Source organism: Scyliorhinus torazame, chromosome 4, assembly GCF_047496885.1.
Source record: "Scyliorhinus torazame isolate Kashiwa2021f chromosome 4, sScyTor2.1, whole genome shotgun sequence".
Lineage (NCBI taxonomy): Eukaryota > Metazoa > Chordata > Chondrichthyes > Carcharhiniformes > Scyliorhinidae > Scyliorhinus > Scyliorhinus torazame.
Genome location: NC_092710.1, coordinates 103316892 through 103338822, shown reverse-complemented (window position 1 = coordinate 103338822; position 21931 = coordinate 103316892). Strand labels below are relative to the sequence as shown.

Here is a 21931-nt window from a genome sequence, read left to right as displayed (position 1 = left end):
GACACGAAGGACCAATTTTACCACGGCCAATCCACCTAACCTGCACATCTTTGAACTGTAGGAGGAAACCGGAGCCCCCAGTTGAGGCCCAATGCAGTCACAGGGAGAATGTGCAAATTCCACACAGATAGTTACCCAAGCCACATTAAGTGTTGGTTATTTAAAAGTGTATTTACGGATGTCGGGTGGCGGTTATGAGGGAGTAAGTCGCGCATTTGGTGGCTCTCGCTCCGGTCAGATTTTTAGACCTTTTCCCCCGACTTTTTCGAACTTTTGAGCGCTGGAGGGGAAAACAACAGCACTGTAGATCTGGATCCATACAGAGTTGTATGGACTTAAGGAGTAGAAGGGAGAGAAAACAGGCGAAGAAGGGGCTGAACAAAGGTGGTGCGGAAGTTCAAGTGGGAGGAAAGATGGCCGACAAACGGACCACGGAACGGACGGTCCAGACAGCACTGGACAACATGTTGAAGGTCATGAAGGAGAGCTTCGCAGCACTGAAGCGGGATAATTTGGAACCGCTTCAGAAAGCGGTGGAGCGACTGGACCAAAGGCTGGACGCCCAGGATAAGAAGGTCCAGGCATTCGGGAAGACAGTGGAGGAGCAGGCGGATTTCCAAACGGTAGCGGACGTGGAAATTAGAAAGTTGAAGGAGCAACAATCAAGGCTGATAGACAGGCTGGAGGACCTGGAAAATAGGTCTCGCCGGCAGAACCAAAGAATCATTGGGCTCCCGGAGGGGGCCGAGGGAGTGGATGCCACGGCATATGTGGCAGACATGCTGCAGAAGCTGGTGGGGGATGATTTCTTCCCGCGTCCATTGGAGCTGGACATGGCACACAGAGTGCAGGCGAGGCAGCCGCGGGGGGTGGGGGGGAGAGGGGGGGGGGGGGCGATGATGGTCAGGTTCCATAGGTTCATGGACAAGGAGCGGGTCCTACAGCGGGCCAAGAACACGAAGAGCTGCTTATGGAACAACAGTGCCCTGCGCATCTATCAGGATCTGAGCCAGGAGGTGGCCAGAAGGAGGACAGCCTACAGACAAATTAAAGAGATCCTGTTTAAAAAGGTCAAGTTTGGGCTTCTTTTTCCGGCGCGGCTTTGGGTCACAGACCGGGAACAGCAGCATTATTTTGAAGACCCGGAGGAAGCGATGGACTTTGCTAAGGGGCATGGACTGGTGCCGAACTGAGGACCCATGGACTAAAGTTTGAGTGTTACAAGGGATGCTTGCATTTTTTGTGGATTGCCCTTCGTTCGGCATGTTCTTTTACTTAAAATTTGGGGAGTTCTTGGGCGAGATTCTCCGACCCCCGCCGGGTCGGAGAATCGCCGGGGGCTGGCGTGAATCCCGCCCCCGCCGGTTGCCGAATTCTCCGGCACCGGATATTCGGTGGGGGCGGGAATCGCGCCGCGCCGGTTGGCGGGCCCCCCCCCCCGCGATTCTCCGGCCCGGATGGGCCGAAGTCCCGCTGCTAAAATGCCTGTCCCGCCGGCGTAGATTAAACCACCTACCTTACTGGCGGGACAGGCATGGGCGGGCTCCGGGGTCCTGGGGGGGGCACGGGGCGATCTGGCCCCGGGGGGTGCCCCCATGGTGGCCTGGCCCACGATCGGGGCCCACCGATCCGCGGGCGGGCCTGTGCCGTGGGGGCACTCTTTTCCTTCCGCCTTCGCCACGGTCTCCACCATGGCGGAGGCTGAAGAGACTCCCTCCACTGCGCATGCGCGGGAATGCCGTCAGCGGCCGCTAACGCTCCCGCGCATGCGCCGCCCGGAGATGTTATTTCCGCGCCAGCTGGCCGGGCACCAAAGGCCTTTTCCGCCAGTTGGCCGTTTTGGGCGCCAGTCGGCGGACATCGCGCCGATACCGGAGAATTTTGCCCCTTGTGTTTGTTTTTGCCTGTTTGAAAGTTTTAATGTTAAAGCCAAAGTCATAGTTAACGGTTAAGTTATTGGGTGCTGGGGGGCGGTACGGGTTCTTTTTGCTATTTTTCTGGTAATGTTGGGAGGGGGCTGGGTGGTAGCGCCCACCTCATTACACAGTTTGAATTGCACTATTGTGAGGGCGAGCTTGGTTCTTTGTTTGTTTCTCTCTGTTTCGGTCCAAAAGCGATTGCTCGAATAGGGCTGTTCTGGGGAAGTGGTGTTGATGGGCGAGGGGGAGGGGAGTGGGGGGACAATAGGTGGGAGACATAGTGGCGCCGGAATTGAGAGACACCAGGCTAGCTGCTTTGAGCTGGTCAACGGGAGCGAGGTGCGGGGTGTGTATACAGCCAGTATATGGCAGGGGTTAGGTTACAGGGTGTTGTTGCTGGGGGGGGGGGGGGGGGGGGATGGTCTGCTGTCGAGGGAGGGAACTGAACCAAGTAACAGGAAAGAGGTCGGGGGTGGGAGCTGTGAAGAGGCAGTCCAGGGGAGGCGCAGCACATGGGCAGGGGGTGGGCCCAAGAAGGGGGATGGCTGATCGGCGCGGGGGGGCAGGGTGCCCTCCAACCAGGCTGATCACCTGGAATGTTCGAGGTTTAAATGGGCCGGTCAAGAGGGCACGTGTGTTCGCGCACTTACGGACTCTGAAGGCGGATGTAATGATGCTGCAGGAGACACACTTGAAAGTGGCGGACCAGATTAGATTACGGAATGGCTGGGTTAGCCAGGTCTTCCATTCGGGGCTTGATGCTAAGACCAGAGGGGTCACGATCATGATTAACAAACGGGTTCAATTTGAGGCGGACAGCACAGTTGCGGATGGGGGTGGTAGATTTCTCATGGTCCGGGGTAAGCTTGAGGGGGTGAGGGTGGTCCTAGTGAATGTTTACGCTCCAAACTGGGATGATGTAGATTTCATCAAAAGGCTGCTGGGGGAAATCCCCAACTTGGATTCGCACAAGCTGATTATGGGTGGGGACTTTAATACAGTCCTTGATCCCGACCTGGATCGGTCGTGCTCCAGAACGGGCAGGGTCCCGGCAATGGCAAGGGAACTGAGGGGGTTCATGGAACAAATGGGAGGGGTAGTCCCCTGGAGAATCAGTCAGCCGACGGGGAAGGAGTTCTCGTTCTATTCACATGTTCACAAGGTTTATTCTCGTATTGACTTCTTTATTATGAGTAGGGACTTTTTGGAGGGGGTGAGCGATACAGAATACTCGGCGATCACGATTTCGGACAATGCTCCACATTGGGTCGACCTGCAGGTCTGCAAAGAAAGTTACCAGCGCACACAATGGAGGTTAGAGGTGGGATTGTTGGCAGATGAGGGGGGGGGGGGGGGGGGCGGGTGGTGAGAGAGTGAGGAAATGCATGCAGAACAACCTGCAGGTCAACGATACAGGGGAGGTCTCAGCAGCGGTGCTCTGGGAGGCGCTGAAGGCGGTGGTAAGAGGGGAACTGATCTCAATCCGAGCCCATAGGGACAGAATGGACAGGGCGGAGATGGACAGACTGGTTCAGGAGATGATACGGACGGACAGGGAATATGCGGAGTCCCCGAGGACAGAGCTACTTAGGGAACGACGGAGACTGCAGGCGGAGTTGGGGGCGCTATCCGCAGGGAAGGCCGTAGAGCAGCTCAGAAAGGGGCGCGGTGTATGAACATGGAGAGAAAGCCAGCACAATGCTGGCACAGCAACTTAGGAAGAGGGAGGCGGCCAGGGAAATAGGGACGGTGGTGGACAGGGAAGGGAACCGGGTTGGAGACCCGGCAGGACTGAATAAGATAGTCAGAGACTTTTACAGCAAGCTGTATGCCTCGGAACCCCCCACGGGGCCGGAGGGGATGAGGCACTTCTTAAATGGGCTGACCTTCCCAAAGGTGGGCAGGGGGATGGTAGAGGGGCAGGGTGCCCCGATTAGAGTTGAAGAAGTAATGGGGCGCCTGTAGGCCATGCAGTCGGGTAAAGCCCCGGGGCCGGACGGGTATCCAGTGGAGTTCTACAAAAAGTTCTCGGGGATAGTGGGGCCGGTGCTGGTTAGGGTGTTCAACGAGGCGAGGGACAGTGGGGTGTTACCCCCGACGATGTCGCTGATATTAAAACGGGATAAAGATCCGGAAGCTTGTGGGTCCTATAGGACAATCTCCTTGATTAATGTTGACGCTAAACTGCTGGCCAAGATCCTGGCGTCCAGAATCGAAGACTGTGTACCGGACGTGATTGGGGAGGACCAAACGGGGTTTGTGAAGGGCAGGCAGCTGGTAGCCAACCTAAGAAGGCTACTCAAAGTGATTCTGATGCCCCCCGGAGGGCAGAGAGGTGGAGGTAGTGGTGGCAATGGATGCCGAAAAGGCTTTTGACCGGTTTGAGTGGGACTATCTATGGGAGGTGCTGGGGCGGTTTAGGTACGGGGAAGGCTTTGTGGACTGGGTCAGACTGCTATATCAGGCCCCGGAGGCTAGTGTAAGGACGAACAGGATGACATCTGAATATTTTCGACTACACCGTGGGACAAGACAGGGATGCCCCCTCTCTCCATTGCTGTTTGCGGTGGCCATGGAACCGCTGGCAATTGCTCTGAGAGCGGCAAGGGGATGGAAGAGAATGGTCATGGGCGGGGGGTAGAACACAAGGTCTCGCTCTAGGCGGATGACCTGCTGTTATACGTGTCGGATCTAGTGGCAGGGACGGACGGGATTATGGAAATCCTAGGGGAATTTAGCCGGTTTTCGGGGTACAAATTGAACATGGCAAAGAGCGAGATGTTTGTGGTGCAGGCGAGGGTTCAGGAGAATAGGCTGAGGGAGCTACCGTTTAGGCTATTTGGGGAAAGTTTTAGGTATTTAGGGATACATAAGTTGAACTTGTCTAGACTGGTTGAGCAAATGAGGACAAGTTCCGGAGATGGGATGTGCTCCCGCTGTCACGAGCGGGGAGAGTACAGACGGTGAAGATGACGATCCTCCCGAGATTCCTGTTTATTTTCCAGTTTCTCCCAATTTTCATTCCGCGGTCCTTTTTTAAAAGGATCAATAAAATCATCCTGGGATTTGTGTGGGCGGGGAAGTCCCCGCGGGTAAAGAGGGGGATGCTGGAACGGAACCATAGTGAGGGGGAACTGGCGTTGCCGAACCTCAGCAACTACTACTGGGCAGCTAACATAGCCATGATGAGGAAATGGATGGTGGGTATGGGGTCGGTTTGGGAGCGGGTGGAGACTGCTTCGTGCAGGGGCACCAGCTTGGCAGCCCTGGTCACGGCTCCTCTGCCGCTCCCGCCGGCCAGGTACTCCACCAACCCTGTGGTGGCAGCTCTGCGGATTTGGGGCCAATGGAGGCAGCATGCGGGGGAAGTGGGAGCGTCGGTCTGGTCCCCAATATGCGACAACCACCGATTTGTCCCGGGGTAGATGGATGGCAGGTATTGAACGTGGTGGAGGACGGGGGTGGGAAGGATGCGCGACTTGTTCCTGGAAGGAAGCTTCGCGAGCATGAGGAGAAGTTCGGGCTGGCAAGGGGAAATGACTTTCGGTACTTGCAGGTGCGGGATTTCGTACGTAGACAGGTCCCGTCCTTTCCACGCCTTCCACCGGGGGGCTCCAGGACAGGGTAGTTTCCAGAGGAGAGGTTGGAGAGGGGAGAGTCTCGGATATTTATAAAGGAGCTTATGGGAGCGGAGGACACAGGGACCGGGGAACTGACACTCAAGTGGGTGGAGGAGCTTGGTGGGGAGTTGGAGGGAGGCGTATGGGCAGACTCTCTGAGGAGGGTAACTGCAACTGCAACATGTGCCAGGCTCGGCCTGATTCAGTTAAAGGTAGTTCACCGGGCCCACATGACGGTGGCCCGGATGAGTAAATTCTTTGGGCTGGAGGACAAGTGTGCTGGATGTGCGGGAGGACCAGCGAACCATGTCCACATGTTCTGGGCGTGCCCAAAACTCAGGGGGTACTGGCAGGGATTTTCAGACGTCATGTCCCGGGTACTGAAAACAAGGGTGGCGATGAATCCAGGGGTGGTGATTTTTGGGGTGTCGGAGGACACGGGAGTCCAGGAGGGGATAGAGGCCGACGTTGTGGCCTTTGCTCCCCTGGCAGCCCGGCAACGAATACTGTTGGTCTGGAGGGACTCAAAGCCTCCAAAGACCTAAGTATGGCTGTCGGACATGGCAAGTTTTCTCGGCTTGGAAAAAATCAAGTTCGCCTTACGAGGATCACTATCGGGGTTCGCCCAAAGGTGGCAACCATTCATCGACTTCTTCGCGGGGAACTAATCGTCAGTGGGGGGTGGGGGAGGTAGAATAGTGTAGAGTAGGGGGGAAGAATAGGCAGGTCTATTTGCGAGAGAGGAACTATTATTTGCACTATGTTTTTGTAATTGATATTTGCACACTAATGTATATTGTTACTGCTTACAATGCCAAAAATACCTCAATAAAATTGTTTGTTAAAAAAAAAGTGTATTTATGCCACCAGTTTAGCACATGGTAAAATGGTCGGTTGTCTTGATGTCCCGATAGAGTTCAAGCTTGTATAAATCTGTCAAGCAAACGGGACTGGGAGCTAATTTAATTGTATCTACACAATTAGATAGTTAAACTCAGAATTGAAAATATGGTCATTAGAACACATGAACAAGTATAGCCCATTTTATCCATCGAGTCTGTGTTTTTACTGATGGCTGTTCCTATAATGGACTGTGCGCAAATATCACCAGAGGTCAAGTAATACTCCAGAAACTAGATCCAATTTCATTCTCCACCCATTCAATCATGGCCTGCAAGTCACATTCCTCATGGTGCCGTTACATACCCTCCCCAGCCACGCCATCTTCTTATGCTGAAGAGAACGAGAGTGATACATGGAATATTTAACTCCGAGCAACAATCATTCAGCACTCAAACCTGTTCCATCATTCAATTAGAACCTGGCTTCTTTACTTAAATTCAGGAGAGATGGCGGCATGACGGTAATGTTACTGGATTAGTAACTCAGACACCCAGGCTAATGCTTTAGGAACACAGGTTCAGATCCCACCATGGCAGCTGGTGGAATTTAAATTCAACAAGTTAATCTGCATTCTAAAGCTATTTTAAGAGTGGCAACCAGGAAATTATTGTTGTAAAGATGTATGTCTAAAAATGTATTTACTGGATGTGGGCATTGCTGACTGCGCCTGCATTTTTGCCCATCCTTAATCTGGTTCACAACTGTCCTTTAGGGAAGGAAATCTGCCATCTTTACCAATATGGGGCAGGATTCTCCGATGCCGAAATCGCGTTCGCTAACCGGCCGGAGAATCCCCGTTGGTGCCAAAATCGGGGGCGGTACCACATTTGCGATGCTCCGCCCCCTCCAAAACAGTGTACTCGCAGAGTACGCCGCACGCCGTCGGGACATGCTCAGGACGTTACCTGAGGCTCTCCCCCGATGCTCCGCCCTTGATGGGCCGAATTCCCGCCGGCGTGGGGCACGTGTGCTAATTTTTTCCAGGAACCCGGCGTGGCGGCTGCGGACTGAGACCAGCGCTGTCACAGTCAGTGGGGGGAGCCGATCTGGGTTTTCTCCATCTGGAATTCCTCCAGGTGCTCTGGTCTCCTCCCACAGTCCAAAGATGTGCAGGTTAATAATAATAATAATCTTTATTGTCACAGGTAGGCTTACATTAACACTGTAATAAGTCTTACAACACCAGGCTACAGTCCAACAGGTTTGTTTCAAACACTAGCTTTCGGAGCACTGCTCCTTCCTCAGGTGAATGAAGAGGTACGTTCCAGAAACATATATATAGATAAATTCAAAGATGCAAGACAATGCTTAGAATGCGAGCATTAGCAGTTAATTAAGGGTTTTACAGGTCCAGATTCACCTGAGGAAGGAGATGTGCTCCGAATGCTAGCGTTTGAAACAAACCTGTTGGACTTTAACCTGGTGTTGTAAGACTTCTTACTGTGTTCACCCCAGTCCAATGCCGGCATCTCCACATCACAGATCCAGAGATAGGGGTAACCCCAGGTTAAAGAGGTGTGAATTGTCTCAAGCCAGGACAGTTGGTAGGATTTCGCAAGCCCAGGTCAGATGGTGGGGGGTGAATGTAATGTGACATGAATCCCAGGTCCCGGTTGAGGCCGCATTCATGTGTGCGGAACTTGGCTATAAGTTTCTGCTCGGCGATTCTGCGTTGTCGCGCGTCCTGAAGGCCGCCTTGGAGAACGCTTAACCGGAGATCAGAGGGTGACTGCCCTTGACTGCTGAAGTGTTAACGCTGCAATCGAGTTACAGTGAAAAGCCCCTAGTTGCCACATTCTGGCGCCTGTTCGGGTACATGGAGGGAGAATTCAGAATGTCCATAATTACCTAACAGCACGTCTTTCGGGACTTGTGGAGGAAACCAGAGCACCCGGAGGAAACCCACGCAGTCACAGGGAGAACATGCAGACTCCGCACAGACAGTGACCCAAGCCGGGAATCGAACCTGGGATCCTGGAGCTGTGACGCAACATTGCCCACTGTGCTACTATGCCTGTGGATTGGGTGGATTAGATGGATTGGCCATGCTAAATTTCCCTTCGTGTCCAAAAAGGTTAGATCGAGTTACTGGGTTACGGGGATAGGGTGGAGATGTGGGTTTAAGTAAGGTGCTCCTGGGCGGCAGAGTGGTGCAGTGGTTAGCACTGCTGCCTATGGCGCTGAGGACCAGGGTTCGATTCCAGCCCCTGGTTACTGTCTGTGTGGAGTTTGCACATTCTCCCGTGTCTGCGTGGGTTTCGCCCCCACAACCAAAGATGTGCAGGGTAGGTGGATTGGCCACGCTAAATTGCCCCTTAATTGGAAAAAAATAATTGGGTACTCTCACTTTTTTTTTAAAGTAGGGTGCTCTTTTCAAGGGCCGGTGCAGACTCGATGGGCCGAATGGCCTCCTTCTGCACTGTAAATTCCACGATATCTATGACAGTTGCACACTACATATTGTTTGAAAATGTCAGTGCAATGAGCGGATTGATTAGTATTAAACATTTGTGAGAGATAGGTCTGTATAGAAACTGTGTTTACAATTTCTATATGAATCTTTATGTGTTATTCCCTCTCTGAGTCTCAAGGCTGGAGACCTTTCTTCCTCCTTCCAATTTCTCTCACTCCCACAATCTGCATGTCACCGAAACATGACTTATTGAATTATCCTGTCTTCTCTCATATTGTACTCAGCTTAGGTGGGACATCTTGAATTATAGCCTCTGGCCTGGACTCCTCAATACAAAAAGTAGTGAAGATTAATTTCAAAATTCTTTGCAAATATTGAGTTGCTCTAGGGCAGGGAAGTATGGCACCCAGCAGGGTCCCATAAATAACCATAATGAAATGGGATGCTGGGCAAAACAGTAAGAAGACTCTACTTTAGTACAGGACATTGATGTCTCACCTAGTGCATCACATCTTTTTCAGTAATGTAATGAAGCATGTTTTTGCACTCAATCCAGTGTGATTCTCCGAAAAGATTTCTAAGAGTGGGAATTGCTGCGAGTTTCCCGGCGCTTGGCCCAGCGAGGCCGGCAACACTATTCAACGTTAATTGGTCCATTTAATGAGGCCTCACAGGCTTATAGACACAAATGAAGGCTTGCCAGCTGATTCGCTGGCACTACACTCGCCAACCCCCCGCTACCAAGGTCAAGCATCACTTAAGCTGCACTTGCTCAGCCAACCCTCCCCCCCCCAGCCAGCTCGCAACAATGGCGCCAAGGAGAACGAGACCGACCCCAAGATTCGGGGACGCTGACCTGGGAGGCTGCTAGACGCTATGGAGGTCAGTCCTGTTCTCCCGAGGGTCCAGGAGGGTCAGCAAAGGGCAGCCAGTGCCGCCTGGGATGAGGTGGCGGCGACAGTGAACTCGGGCAGTGTGACCAGGAGGACTCGCCTCCGGTGCAGGAAGGTCAATGACCTACACCGGGCAGCACGAGTGAGTAGACACCAACGCCTCCTCCTCCCCCCAAGAACTTTCCACCCCCATGGGATCATCCACCCACCCCCAAAACCCTTTGCCCACCCCCTCTCCCCCTTCAACCCCTCAGCCCTCCCTTCACACCCCACCTCCCACCACTGTGAACCATACGTATGGCTAATGATGCCCTCTTTGTGTCTCCTCAGGAAAAGCTCTCCCACAATCGCCAGGAGAGGGCCAACTGGCAGAGGGGTGGGTGGGGGGGAATACCAGACATCATAATCTGACGGTGATCGTGTGGCCGAGTACAGGGCGGTCACCAACACGGAGGCTGGAGGACGCCGCAGTGATGAGGAACCATCGGGTTCCACCTGGGGGATCTGTTAAATGTGAGTTGTTATTGTCTTACTGGCTGACCCATCCCTCCCACTGACCACTTGGCCATTCTCCCGCAGGTCCTCCAGCCGATGGTACCAGCCCATCCTGGGTGGCCCCCCTCTCCAGACTCCCAGGAGTCTGCCTCAGTGGGGAGCTTGAGGATGCCACCATAATAATCACGTTACAGTTGTCATCTCCGCCCTCCATCAGCGCAGATACACGCACCTCGGTGAAACATGTTAGTGTTCAGGCTTCTGGGGCACAATCTGTGAGCAGGGGCGAAATTCTCCGGTATCGGCGCAATGTCCGCCGACGGGCGCCCAAAATGGCGCAAATCAGTCGGACATCGCACCGCTCCAAAGGTGCGGAATGCTCCGCATGGCGCTGACGGCATTCCCGCGCATGCGCAGTGGAGGGAGTCTCTTCCACCTCCGCTATGGTGGAGACCGTGGTGAAGGCGGAAGGGAAAGAGTGGATCGGTGGGCCCCGATCGCGGGCCAGGCCACCGTGGGGGCACCCCCTGGGGCCAGATCGCCCCACGCCCCCCCCCCAGGACCCCGGAGCCCGCTCGCGCCGCCTTGTCCCACCGCTAAGGTAGGTGGTTTAATCTACGCCGGCAGGACAGGCATTTTAGCGGCGGGACTTCGGCCCAATGGTCCTCATCACCAACCTCCAGCTCGTGGCCCCGCTATTGTGTGAGGTTGTGGAGAATACAGCAGACCACCACAAAGGGGGTGACCCTCCGGGCGGTGTACTGCAGGGCACCACCGGAGAGGTTGAGGCATCGGAACCACATCTTGAGGAGTCCGATGCACGCTCAGTTACAGCCTCTATACTGGCATCATTAGCCAGGTTCACAGCAAGTACCCCTTATCCCCCAGGAGCCAGCCGCCCATCCAGGGGTACTCCTCAAAGAGGCCGGGGATGATCGACTGTCCCCAGGATGTAGCTGTTATGGACGCTCCCCAGGAAGCGTGCGCACACATGCATTATCTTCAACTGGTGGTCGCACACAAGAAAATGTTATGTTAACTTAGGGCAGCCCCAGATGGCGACATGCATAACATCTATGATACACTGGACCTGGGCACCCCTGCGATGGTGGAGAAACCTGCAGCCAGGGCATCTTGTTGGGTTTGGTTCATATCAAAGAGGATCTAGTTTCCCACCCGGGCATACAGGGCATCGGTGACCTGTCGGATGCACCTGTGGGCTGCAGCCTGTGAAATTTACACATGTCCCCGCTCGAGCACTGGAAGGATCCCGAGACGTAAATGTTCAGGGCTGCGGTGAACTTGCCGGTGTCCTCCTCCTCCATGTGATGCCAAGTCCATGAGGACATGGCACAGGTGCTGCACTGTCTCCTTGTTGAGGCGGAGCATCCTGCTGTCCGTCACCTGTTCAAATGATTGGCGGCCAGGTCCTCAGCGTGTGGAGCAGGGTCCGGCACATGGGCCGCCGCCTCGAGCATCTGCAGACGCTGCAGCTGCCACCGTCTCCAGCGTCTGGCCGCCCAGCCTAGCAGCAGTGCCACTAGGGCACATTCTGCATCCAATATCCCTGCCATAGCGCTCAATATCTGTCAGGAATTGGGGGAAGGTGTTAGACTGACATTAGCGGTGGCTGCCACCCTGGGACTCTCCATCCCCCCATTGATCCCACCCCTCCACCCATAATGCCCTGCCCATCCAGTCTCAGCTGCAGCGGGCCACCCTCACCAGACCCCAGACCCTGTATGCCGGACACCCGCTCGTAATGTCACCTGGACCGGGTGCTGGTTCCCTTCCCATAGCACTCACCCAGCCTCCGGCCGTGGACATGTCCCTGGAGCTGTGTCCCATGCCCTGGGTGTTCGGATGTTGGCCGCTGGGTGTGTGGTGTTACCTCCCGCAGTGTTCAGGCATCACGGGATACTAAGCAGTGACTCCCACATGCTACATGGCCCGCCCACTCACGTGAATCCAATTGGGATGCGTGCAATGCTCACATAACCACGATTGGCAATTCCCTATTAGCGATAGCCTTCAGCCGCGCAGCCAGAGGCCTCACCAGTCGGTGGGGGTTAAGGGTGGTCGGTGGGCCAGGCGGGCAGGGACAAGGGTTGCCCCCAGAATGGGTAAACATGATCCAGTGGTTGGCACGGTGGTGCCACACCCCGGTTGCCCCCCTTTCCATGGCGGTCCACCCCAGCCAAAGGTCCCACAACCCCAACCCCTACCAAGCACTGGGGTGACAAGTTCAGCGCCCCCGGGCTCTTTGCCTGTGAAAAAAGATGGCTACTTACCTCCTTGGCTCCCCACAGAAGCCCTCTGCAAGCTTCACGATCTTAAAAAGGAATACTAATCGGCACCAGCGTGAGCACTTGCTGGGGAGGCCGATGGGAGAATGATGGGAGGCTTTAGGATAAGGGGTGATTCCCGTTAATTGGATGGAAATAGGGCTTAAGTGGTGACTTTCATGGGATTTCAAGATCGCCACGATGTAGCCACGCTACATCGAGATCCCGATTTCGCCTGCAGGAGAGGGCCGGTTGCATTGCAAACTGTTTGGCGTCTGGCACAGTTTTCGTTTACTGCCTCTCCGCTATTTATCGGCCTCGTTCCGCTTGAGCGAGAGTGTAACCAGGCCGGAGAATCACACCCATATGGTTTGAGCACACAACTCAGAGGTTGCACTCACAACAAAGTAAAGCTGCATGATAGAGCTTGTCTGCTCACCACTCCTCTGCAACATTAAACTGTCTGCGCAAACGCGGAAGGGATTTGAACACATTACCTTACATTTCTAAGCAGCTTTCTTCAATTGGTGTGTTAACCTGTCAACCAAGAGGCAAATTACATACTGTAGACCATCATGTGAAGGCTGGGATGATGCAGTACACAAGGGGTCATGTGTCAGGAGCGCGTGAATTCTCCCCAGAGCATAGCAAACACATGGCATGCAAGAGCTGCTCAGAGTATTCAATAAACTGTTATTGTTCTAAGCCCTTGGTCACCAGTCATTGGAACCCAGTGCTTCTACACATACTATACCTGAAAAAAACGAGATGGCACAGTTTTCGATCTTGAAATCCCATGAAAGTCACTTGCTTCAAAACGGATGAACCTAATGTCTTCTCTTGTGATCTGTTGCTTCACTTGCTCAATAGTAGTGCTTGTTTGTGAGAGAGTTGCACTGCTATTCATAGGTAGCTCTCTCATGCTATCTATAAGACAAAAAATGAGGATTACATTACATGGAGAGCACCATACAGAAGTAGACCATGTGGCCCAAAAAGTTTATAATCACGGCAAGCTTGTTTATATTTAAATAATGCATTATGCCACATCAGAATATCTCAAAACACCTTAAAGCCAACAAAGTATTTTTAAACTGAAGTCACTGTTGTGATATAGGAAACGTGGCAGCCATATTGTGCAAAGCAAGCTCCCTCAATGTGATAGTGAACATCTAACCTGTTTTTTGTGATGTTTCCAGCAAGATAACTATTGAATACATCAATGACAAGGAAGAACTCCCCATCTCTTCTTCGAAATAACACCATTGCGTCAACCATGTCCAGATGAGAGGGTAGATAGTGGTTCGGTTATGTCTTCTCCGAAAGGCAACATCTCCACAAATGCAGCTCACCCTCAGTAACATACTGATTGTCTGTCTAGATTTTGTGTTTAGATTTCTAAAGGGACTTGAACCCAAAGCTTTGGACTCGATGCTGGCCACTGAGGCATGGCTATTACAATGGCAGACCATTGCTTCTAGGGAACTGCTATATGAGCATTTCTCCTTACACCGAACCCATGCCAACTTTGCCTACCATCAATCTGTGAGTGGGGAATAGCGCTGTGGTGATATGCCTGGATATGCCGATCACAGATGGATGGTGTGTGACCTCCAACCTGCAGGTGGCGGTGCAGACACACCATGCGTCTCAAGACCGTAGTCATGTGACCAGGGATTCCCATATAAGTGGAGACACAATCAGCCATCACCAGATGGTTGTTGGAGATGGTAGTAAGACATACAGATGAACACTCAAGCTAGGTGTAGTTCCAGAGGAGTGCAAAGAAACTCCATAATAACTTATTCTGTCACAGATCGCTATCTTACCACGTGTGATTTAATAAAGATCCTGGTTTGAACAAGTCTAGGTGTTTGCTGGATTCCTTTGCAAGACATAGAAGACCAAACACAACAAGCACCAGTCCATAAATTCTAAGTCTGTATTTCGTTCAGTACAGAAGATCGAGGAGTGATACTAGTAGAAATGTTTACAGGGCAGCACGGTGGCACAGTGGTTAGCCCTGCTGCCTCACGGCACCGAGGTCCCAGGTTCGATCCCGGCTCTGGGTCACTGTCCGTGTGGCGTTTGCACATTCTCTCCGTGTTTGCGTGGGTTTCGTCCCCACAACCCAAACGATGTGCAGGCTAGGTGGATTGGCCATGCTAAATTGCCCATTAATTGGAAAAAATGAATTGGGTACTCTAAATTTATAAAAGAAAAGAAATGTTTACAAAGCATTACAAGATGATTAAAGGAATTGATAGCAAGTTAGGTAGAGAGAAACTATTTCCTCTGCTGGGGGAGGGTGAGGAACACATTTCACTGATTGAAAGCAACCAATCGCACCAAACCCAGAGAGATCATCTCCCCATTTTGCAAAGGTCCCTCCTGAAGGAAGTCAACCAGTCCAGCTTCAAGTGATTGATTTGAGCTCAGACCAGATAATCCTGGTGAAGACAAATTGCCATCTCCTGCAAGTGGAGAAATAGGGCAAATGGTTATTAAACACCTTTTCAACATGGTTTATTCCATATTTATATTAGAATATATCTCTCCATAGCCTCGCACCCGCCCATCCCTCTCCCATCTCTCCTCCAGTCCTACAGTCTCCAAGATATCTATGCTCTTACATATCTGATCTCTTTCACATCCTTGATTTTTCATTTATCCTACTATTGGCAACTGTACTCGGGGCTTTTCACAGTAACATCATTGCAGTGGTAATGTAAGCCTACTTGTGACAATAAAAGATTATTTATTTACTTTATTTATCTTCAACTGACAAGGCCTGAGGCTCTGGGATTCTCTCCCTAAACCACTCTGTCTCTACCTCTCTTGGTCCTTTAAGGCACTCCTTAGAAACTACCTTCTTGACCAAACTTTTGGTCATCTGAACTAATCTCTCCTTATTTGGCTCAGTTTCAAATTGTTTGATAATAGTCCTGTGAGGTGGCTTTGGACATTTTCCTACATTTAAGACACTTCATTGTTGCTGCTGCTGAGGTTGGGTGAAATTCTCCCACCAGAAGTTTCATCAACTGCTTTCTACTATATTTGAATTGGCTGACTGGATTAACAGAGGGGTAAAGGCAGGCACTAACCATGGAGGTCTTGTGGCGCAGTGAGTAGCTGGAATTCTCCAACCATTGAGATCTTCTGTTCCCGCAGGCAGTGCAACCCCGCCCCGCGGGTTTCCCGGCGGCATGGGGTGGCTTCAATGAGAAATCCCATTGACAAGCAGTGGGAAGAGAGAATCCCGCCAGCAGCGAACGGCACGTCGCCGAGAAACACACGGCTGGGGAACCGGAGAATTCCGACCCCTGCCTCTGAGGCAGAAGTTTTTGGAAAAATCCTACTCCAGAAATTGATGACCAAGGAAGATGCGGCAAATCCTTCCGAAAGTGGCAGATGGGAGGAATTCCTGGTGGAAAGAATGTTGGAGTCTCTATCAACACTACCCATAGTTCCAGACTACAGCATGCATGTAAAAGTGCATGTAGCCACATTAACACGGACTCCCTGAATGAACTGCAACACACAATCTCCAAGGTACTGACCTGTGACATTTGAATCTGAGTCATGCTTTGAACTTAGCCCGCTGTCAGTGAGAGTAGATATATCTGTTGTCTTCAATGCCGTTGCTTTGGTTTTGGTACTCTCCGAAGTTTCAGCATCTGAAGTGGCCACTGCCAGCTTTGGTAGCTCATCACCCCTGGACGCCTGGCTGGGTCTCTGTGCTGTCTTCTGTTCAGGGACCCTGGAACATACTTTTGAGGAGGCAGAGGGTTTACCTTCTCCCTCCTGGAGTTTCTCTTCAGGATTCTGAACCTTCAAACAGGAGGGCGAACAACTGCTTTTACTGTTCACTTTCTGTCGGCTGGTAATTAAAGGACTCTCCTTTAGAAGGGCTTTCAGCTCATCCATTGTTTCTTTTGAAATCCCAACCTTTGAAACAAATATGCCTCGAGTCTTTTCCTCCTCGCTACTTGTTTCCCAATCCTCTGTGGTCTTCTCTCCTTGCTTTTGACTGTCCCCACCGCATCGACTACATTTTCCGCCCCCGAGTTGCTCACCTGTCCCTGGGGATTCAGTCGGCTTGTAAAGGCCTGGTCCTGTGACAATTGACAGACCAGGTCTGTGAAGGTAGGAGTGACCTGCGGAGCTTGATGTGTGCTTCTTCTCGATTCTCTCCCAGTCCAGGGGTGGCATGAATTTTCCACTGACTTTCACACTCCTCTTCTGCCCAGTGCAGGATATTCCACTGCCATCAATTTCATCTGTTCCATCAGTCACTTCCTATCAATAAGATATTGCATTGGGTTACTAACTGGAAAGGACACTATCATTTGAATGAATCAGGACAGAACAAAACATAGTCGTACCTGAGAGAGAAGAGCAACTTGTAGTTCAATTTGAACATTACCACATATATAAAATGCTTGCCAAAAGCATTTTAAACCAATTAGTGTTCGCCGTCAAATCAGGAACAGAACATCAAAGACCCTTCAATTTTCAAGTACCAATCAGCCACAGACATGATGGGCTGAATGGCCTCCTCCAGCCCTTTATCATTCGATGCCTCTACGATGCTTTATAATTTTAGTCTTTGACTTGATTCAGAGTAGAAAATTTGTATCGTACAGCATAAGCCAATACCATAATGCCCTGGTTCATGTTGGACCCCTCATTTCCTCTCTGTGACTGGGTATGTTCACTTGTTTACTTTTTAGATCAACAGTTACAAGGAGGCTAACACAACTCAGTGACAAGTGAGCTTTGACAGTGTGATCAAGATGTGACGCGGAGGTCCACATGAACATACACATCCGAGACGCCTATGTGTCTGGAATCCGATCGAACTATATTAGGCAGCGATTCCTGGAAAACGGGGCGAAAGATCTGCAGGAAACGGTAACGCTTGCCACCTCTTTGGAGGTGGCCTACCAGAACCTCGGCACTTATCCCGCGGACCCTGCAAGCCCCTCTCGGCCTTCCCCAGACTCGGCCACGCCACGGGCCTGCGCCGCGCGGCGACCCGCCCAGACCCCTGGGCACACCGTGCTTTTTCTGTGGACAGGGCCAGCATCCACGACAGCGCTGCCCAGCTCGTTCCGCGACCTGTAGCGACTGCGGAAAGAAGGGGCATTTCGCGAGGGTCTGCCTGACCAGGCCCAAGGTCCAGAAACAAAAAGCCCAACAGTCCCGAAAATCGAGCTCACAGGTCCGCAGGCCCCGCAACGTGGCTGCGCACCGGCCGGACACGCCCATTTCTGACACGTCATCAGCTTCGTGCAAGTCATGGGGCGGCCATCTTGGTGGCGGCCATCTTCTAAACCTGACATGTGCGACTGACGGGGGCGGCCATTTTGTGACCCCGACTCAGTAGAAGACTCACTCAGACTACGCACAGCTGGGAGCAATCATCCTCGACCAGTCGCGGCCAAAGCACCTGCGGAACTCCATGATGCTCGTCCAGATCAACGGGCGCGACACTTCCTGCCTTTTCAACTCAGGGAGCACGGAGAGTTTTGTGCACCCAGAAACGGTAAGGCGCTGCTCCCTGTGCACCTATCCCTCATCCCAAACCATCGCTCTCGCCTCTGCGTCCCATTCGGTCCAAATCAAGGGGTACTGTATTGTGAATCTCGCGATCCAGGGCGCCGAATACGCCCGTTTTAAGCTGGACATCCTCCCTCACCTCTGCGCCCCCCTGCTGCTCGGCCTGGATTTCCAATGTAGCCACCGAAGCCTGACCCTGAAGTTCTACAGACCCTTGGCCCCCCTCACGGTATGCAGCCTCGCAACACTGAAAGTTGCACCGCCCTCACCCCCAACTGTAAGCCCGTCGCCACCAAGAGCCGGCGGTACAGTGCCCAAGATATGAATTTCATCAAGTCAGAGGTCCAGCGTTTACTGAAAGAGGGGGTCATCGAGGCTAGCAACAGCCCCTGGAGGGCACAAGTGGTGGTAGTCCGGTCCGGGGAAAAGAAACGGACGGTCATGGATTACAGCCAGACCATAAACTGCTTCACGCAGCTCGATGCGTACCCCCTCCCCCGCATAACAGAGATGGTCAACCGGATCGCGCAATACCGGGTATTCTCCACTGTCGACCTGAAATCTGCCTACCACCAGCTCCCTATTCACCCGGAAGACCGCCTCTATACTGCTTTGAAGCAGCCAGCCGGCTTTTCCACTTCCTTAGGGTCCCCTTCGGCATTACTAATGGGGTCTCCGTCCTACAGAGGACGATGGACCAAATGGTGGACCGGTACGGGCTGCGGGCTACTTACCCGCATTTGGACAATGTCACCATCTGCGGCCATGATCACCAGGACCATGACGCAAACCTCGAAAAGTTTCTCCAGACCGCCCGAGCCCTCAACCTGACCTACAAGAAAAATGTGTTTTCCACACAACCCGACTAGCCATCCTCGGCTACGTCGTGGAAAACGGGGTCCTAGGGCCCGACCCCATGCGCCCCCTCAAGGAACTCCCTCTACCCCATAGTCTCAAGGCCCTTAAACGGTGCTTGGGGCTTTTCTCCTATTATGCCCAGTGGGTCCCCAAATACGCGGACAAAGCCCGCCCACTCATAAAGGCCACGATTTTTCCCCTCACGGCTGAGGCCCGGTCGGCCTTCAGCCGTATTAAGGCCGACGTCGTCAAGGCCGCTATGCACGCGGTGGACGAAACCATCACTTTTCAGGTTGAGAACGATGCATCAGACATCGCCCTGGCTGCTACCCTCAACCAGGCAGGCCAGTAGCATTCTTTTCCCGAACCTCAACGCCTCCGAGATCCGGCACTCTGCAGTCGAGAAGGAGGCGCAAGCTATTGTGGAGGCCATGCGGCACTGGAGGCACTACCTAGCCGGTAGGGGGTTCACCCTCGTCACTGACTAACGGTTGCCTTCATGTTCGATAACGCGCAGCGGGCCAAGATCAAAAATGACAAGATCTTGAAGTGGAGAATCGAGCTCTCCACCTACACGTACGATATTAAGTATCTTCCAGGGGAGCTCAACGAGCCCCCAGATGCCCTGTCCCGCGGCACGTGCGCCAACGCGCAGGAGGATCGCCTGCGGGCTATCCACAATGACCTCTGTCACCCGTGAGTCACCCGGCTCGCCCATTTTCTTAAGTCCCGCAACCTATCTTACTCCACCGAGGAGGTCAGGGCCATGACCAAGGCTGGCCAAATCTGCGCCGAGTGCAAACCGCACTTCTATCGACCAAGCAAGGCTCGCCTGGTAAAGGCCTCTGGGCCCTTTGAGCCACTAAGCATGGATTTCAAAGGGCGCCCCCCATCCACCAACCGTAATACCTATTTTTTAACCGTCATCGACGAGTTCTCCCGCTTCCCATTCGCTGTCCCCTGCCCCGACATGACCTCGGCAACTGTTATAAAGGCACTGCACAGCATCTTCACTCTGTTCGGTTTCCCTGCGTATATCCACAGCGACCGGGGTACATCGTTCATGAGCGATGAGCTGCGTCAGTACCTGCTCAGCAAGGGCATCGCCTTGAGCAGAACGACCAGCTACAACCCGCGGGGAAACGGGCAGGTGGAGAGGGAGAACGCGACAGTTTGGAAGGCTGTCTTTTTGGCCCAACGGTCGAGAAGTCTCCCAACCACCCGCTGGCAGGAGGTCCTACCCGACGCGCTCCACTCCATCAGGTTGCTCCTCTGCACAGCCACAAACGAGACCCCTCACAATCGCTTGGTTGTCTTCCCCAGGAAGTCCACCTCCGGGGTCTCGCTTCCACCTTGGCTGACGACTCCGGGACCTGTCCCTCTCCGGAGGCACGTGAGGAGCCATATGATGGACCCTCTAGTCGAGAGGGTCCAGCTGCTACATGCAAACCCCCAGTACGCCTACCTCGCGCACTCGGACGGACGACAAGGTACAGTTTCACTGCGGGATCTGGCACTGGTTCCCCTACTGATGCTCCCCCCTTGCCAATGTTCCCCCTTGCACCCCCACACCACCTGTTGCAACCAACCACACCCCCCCTCGCGCCTCCTCCTCATTCCTCCACGCGGGCGATGTCACCGCCACCCCCAGCTACCCTCCCTACTCCCCAACCCCCTACCCCGCACCACACAAAAGCTCCGACCACCGTGCTCCCGGATGTACCCTCATCGAAGACGTCCTTGTCCGCCACACCATCGCCCAAGCTGGGAAGGTCGACAAGGACGATCAGGCCTCCAAAGAGAATGGACATGTAATCCCACTTCACCCCCGACGGACTCTGTGTTTTTCTTAAACAGGGGGTGAATGTGATGAATGGGTAATGTCCCTTTAAGATCATGCATGTAATGTCCCTTTAAGACCGGGTTTGGAACCCCGGGGGACTCCGCCTCCGGCTCCACCTCCCAGGGGCCGGATATAAGGTGACGTCCTGTGGGCGGCGCTCAGTGAGCACTCATCTCTCCGGCTGGCGAAGTTCTCTGTTTATTAAAGCCTTCGTTTTACGAGTACACTCTCTCGTGTCATGATTGAGGGTATGTCAGGCAGGTTAAAAGAACAATGGCGCAGGCAGGAAAAACCTCTCGGAATCTAGTACCAGGCAGTGTGGTCATTCAGCCCCTCGAGCACGTCCCACCATTTTATTACATCGTGACTAATCTGTATCTTAATTCCATCAACCCATCTTGGTTCGGTAACGAAACAAAAATTAGTTTTGAACTATTTAGACACAATGCCGGGATTCTCCGCTATCCGGCGGGGCGGGCCGTACCGGCGCCGAGGAGTGGCGTGAACCACTCAGGCTTCGGATGTCCCGGAAGGTGAGGAATCCTCCGCACCTTCAGGGGCTAGGCCGGCGCCGGCAGGGTTGACACCACGCTAACCAGTGTCGAAGGGCCTCCGCCTGCCGGCACGAGTTGGCGCATGCGCGGGTGTGCCAGTGTGTTCTGGCGTGATCCCAGCACTTGCGCAGTGGGGTTCTTCTCCGCGCCGGCCATGGCGGACCGTTACAGCAGCCGGTGCGGAGGGAAAGAGTGCCCCCACGGCACAGGCCCGCCCGCAGATCGGTGGGCCCCGATCGCGGGCCAGGCCACCGTGGGGACCCCCACGGGGCCAGATCCCCCCCCCCCCCGAGGGTCTGCAGGCCACCCGCAGAGCCAGGTCCCGCCGGTATGGACCTTGTTTGATTTACGCCGCCGGGATTGGCCGAAAAAGAGCGGCCACTCGGCCCATCGCGGAGCGGAGAATCGCCGGGGGGGGCCACTGCCAACGGCCCCCGACCAGCGTGACACGATTCCCGCCCCCGTCAAAAAAACAGCGCGGGAGAATCCGGCAGCCGGCGTCGGGGCGGCATTCACGCCATCCCCCCCCCTCCCCCTCCCCCCCCCACCCCCCCCCCCGCCCCCCCAGCGATTCTCCGGCCCGGCA

At 53.5% G+C, this 21931-nt stretch overlaps 1 protein-coding gene across 2 annotated transcripts in view; it reads right to left on the bottom strand.

Moving 5' to 3' along the window:
* lgsn (lengsin, lens protein with glutamine synthetase domain) overlaps nt 1–21931 on the bottom strand; it is a 41868-nt gene that overhangs the window by 7460 nt on the left and 12477 nt on the right. For both annotated transcript variants that reach the window (XR_011940627.1, XM_072498398.1), the window contains exons 2-3: nt 16089–16827; nt 13283–13455 (exon numbers count right to left, since the gene is read on the bottom strand). Coding sequence is in view for 1 of the 2 variants with exons in the window: in XM_072498398.1 (XP_072354499.1) it covers nt 13283–13455; nt 16089–16827 (912 nt within the window). In the remaining variant the exon portion in view is untranslated. The remainder of the gene's footprint in view (nt 1–13282; nt 13456–16088; nt 16828–21931) is intronic.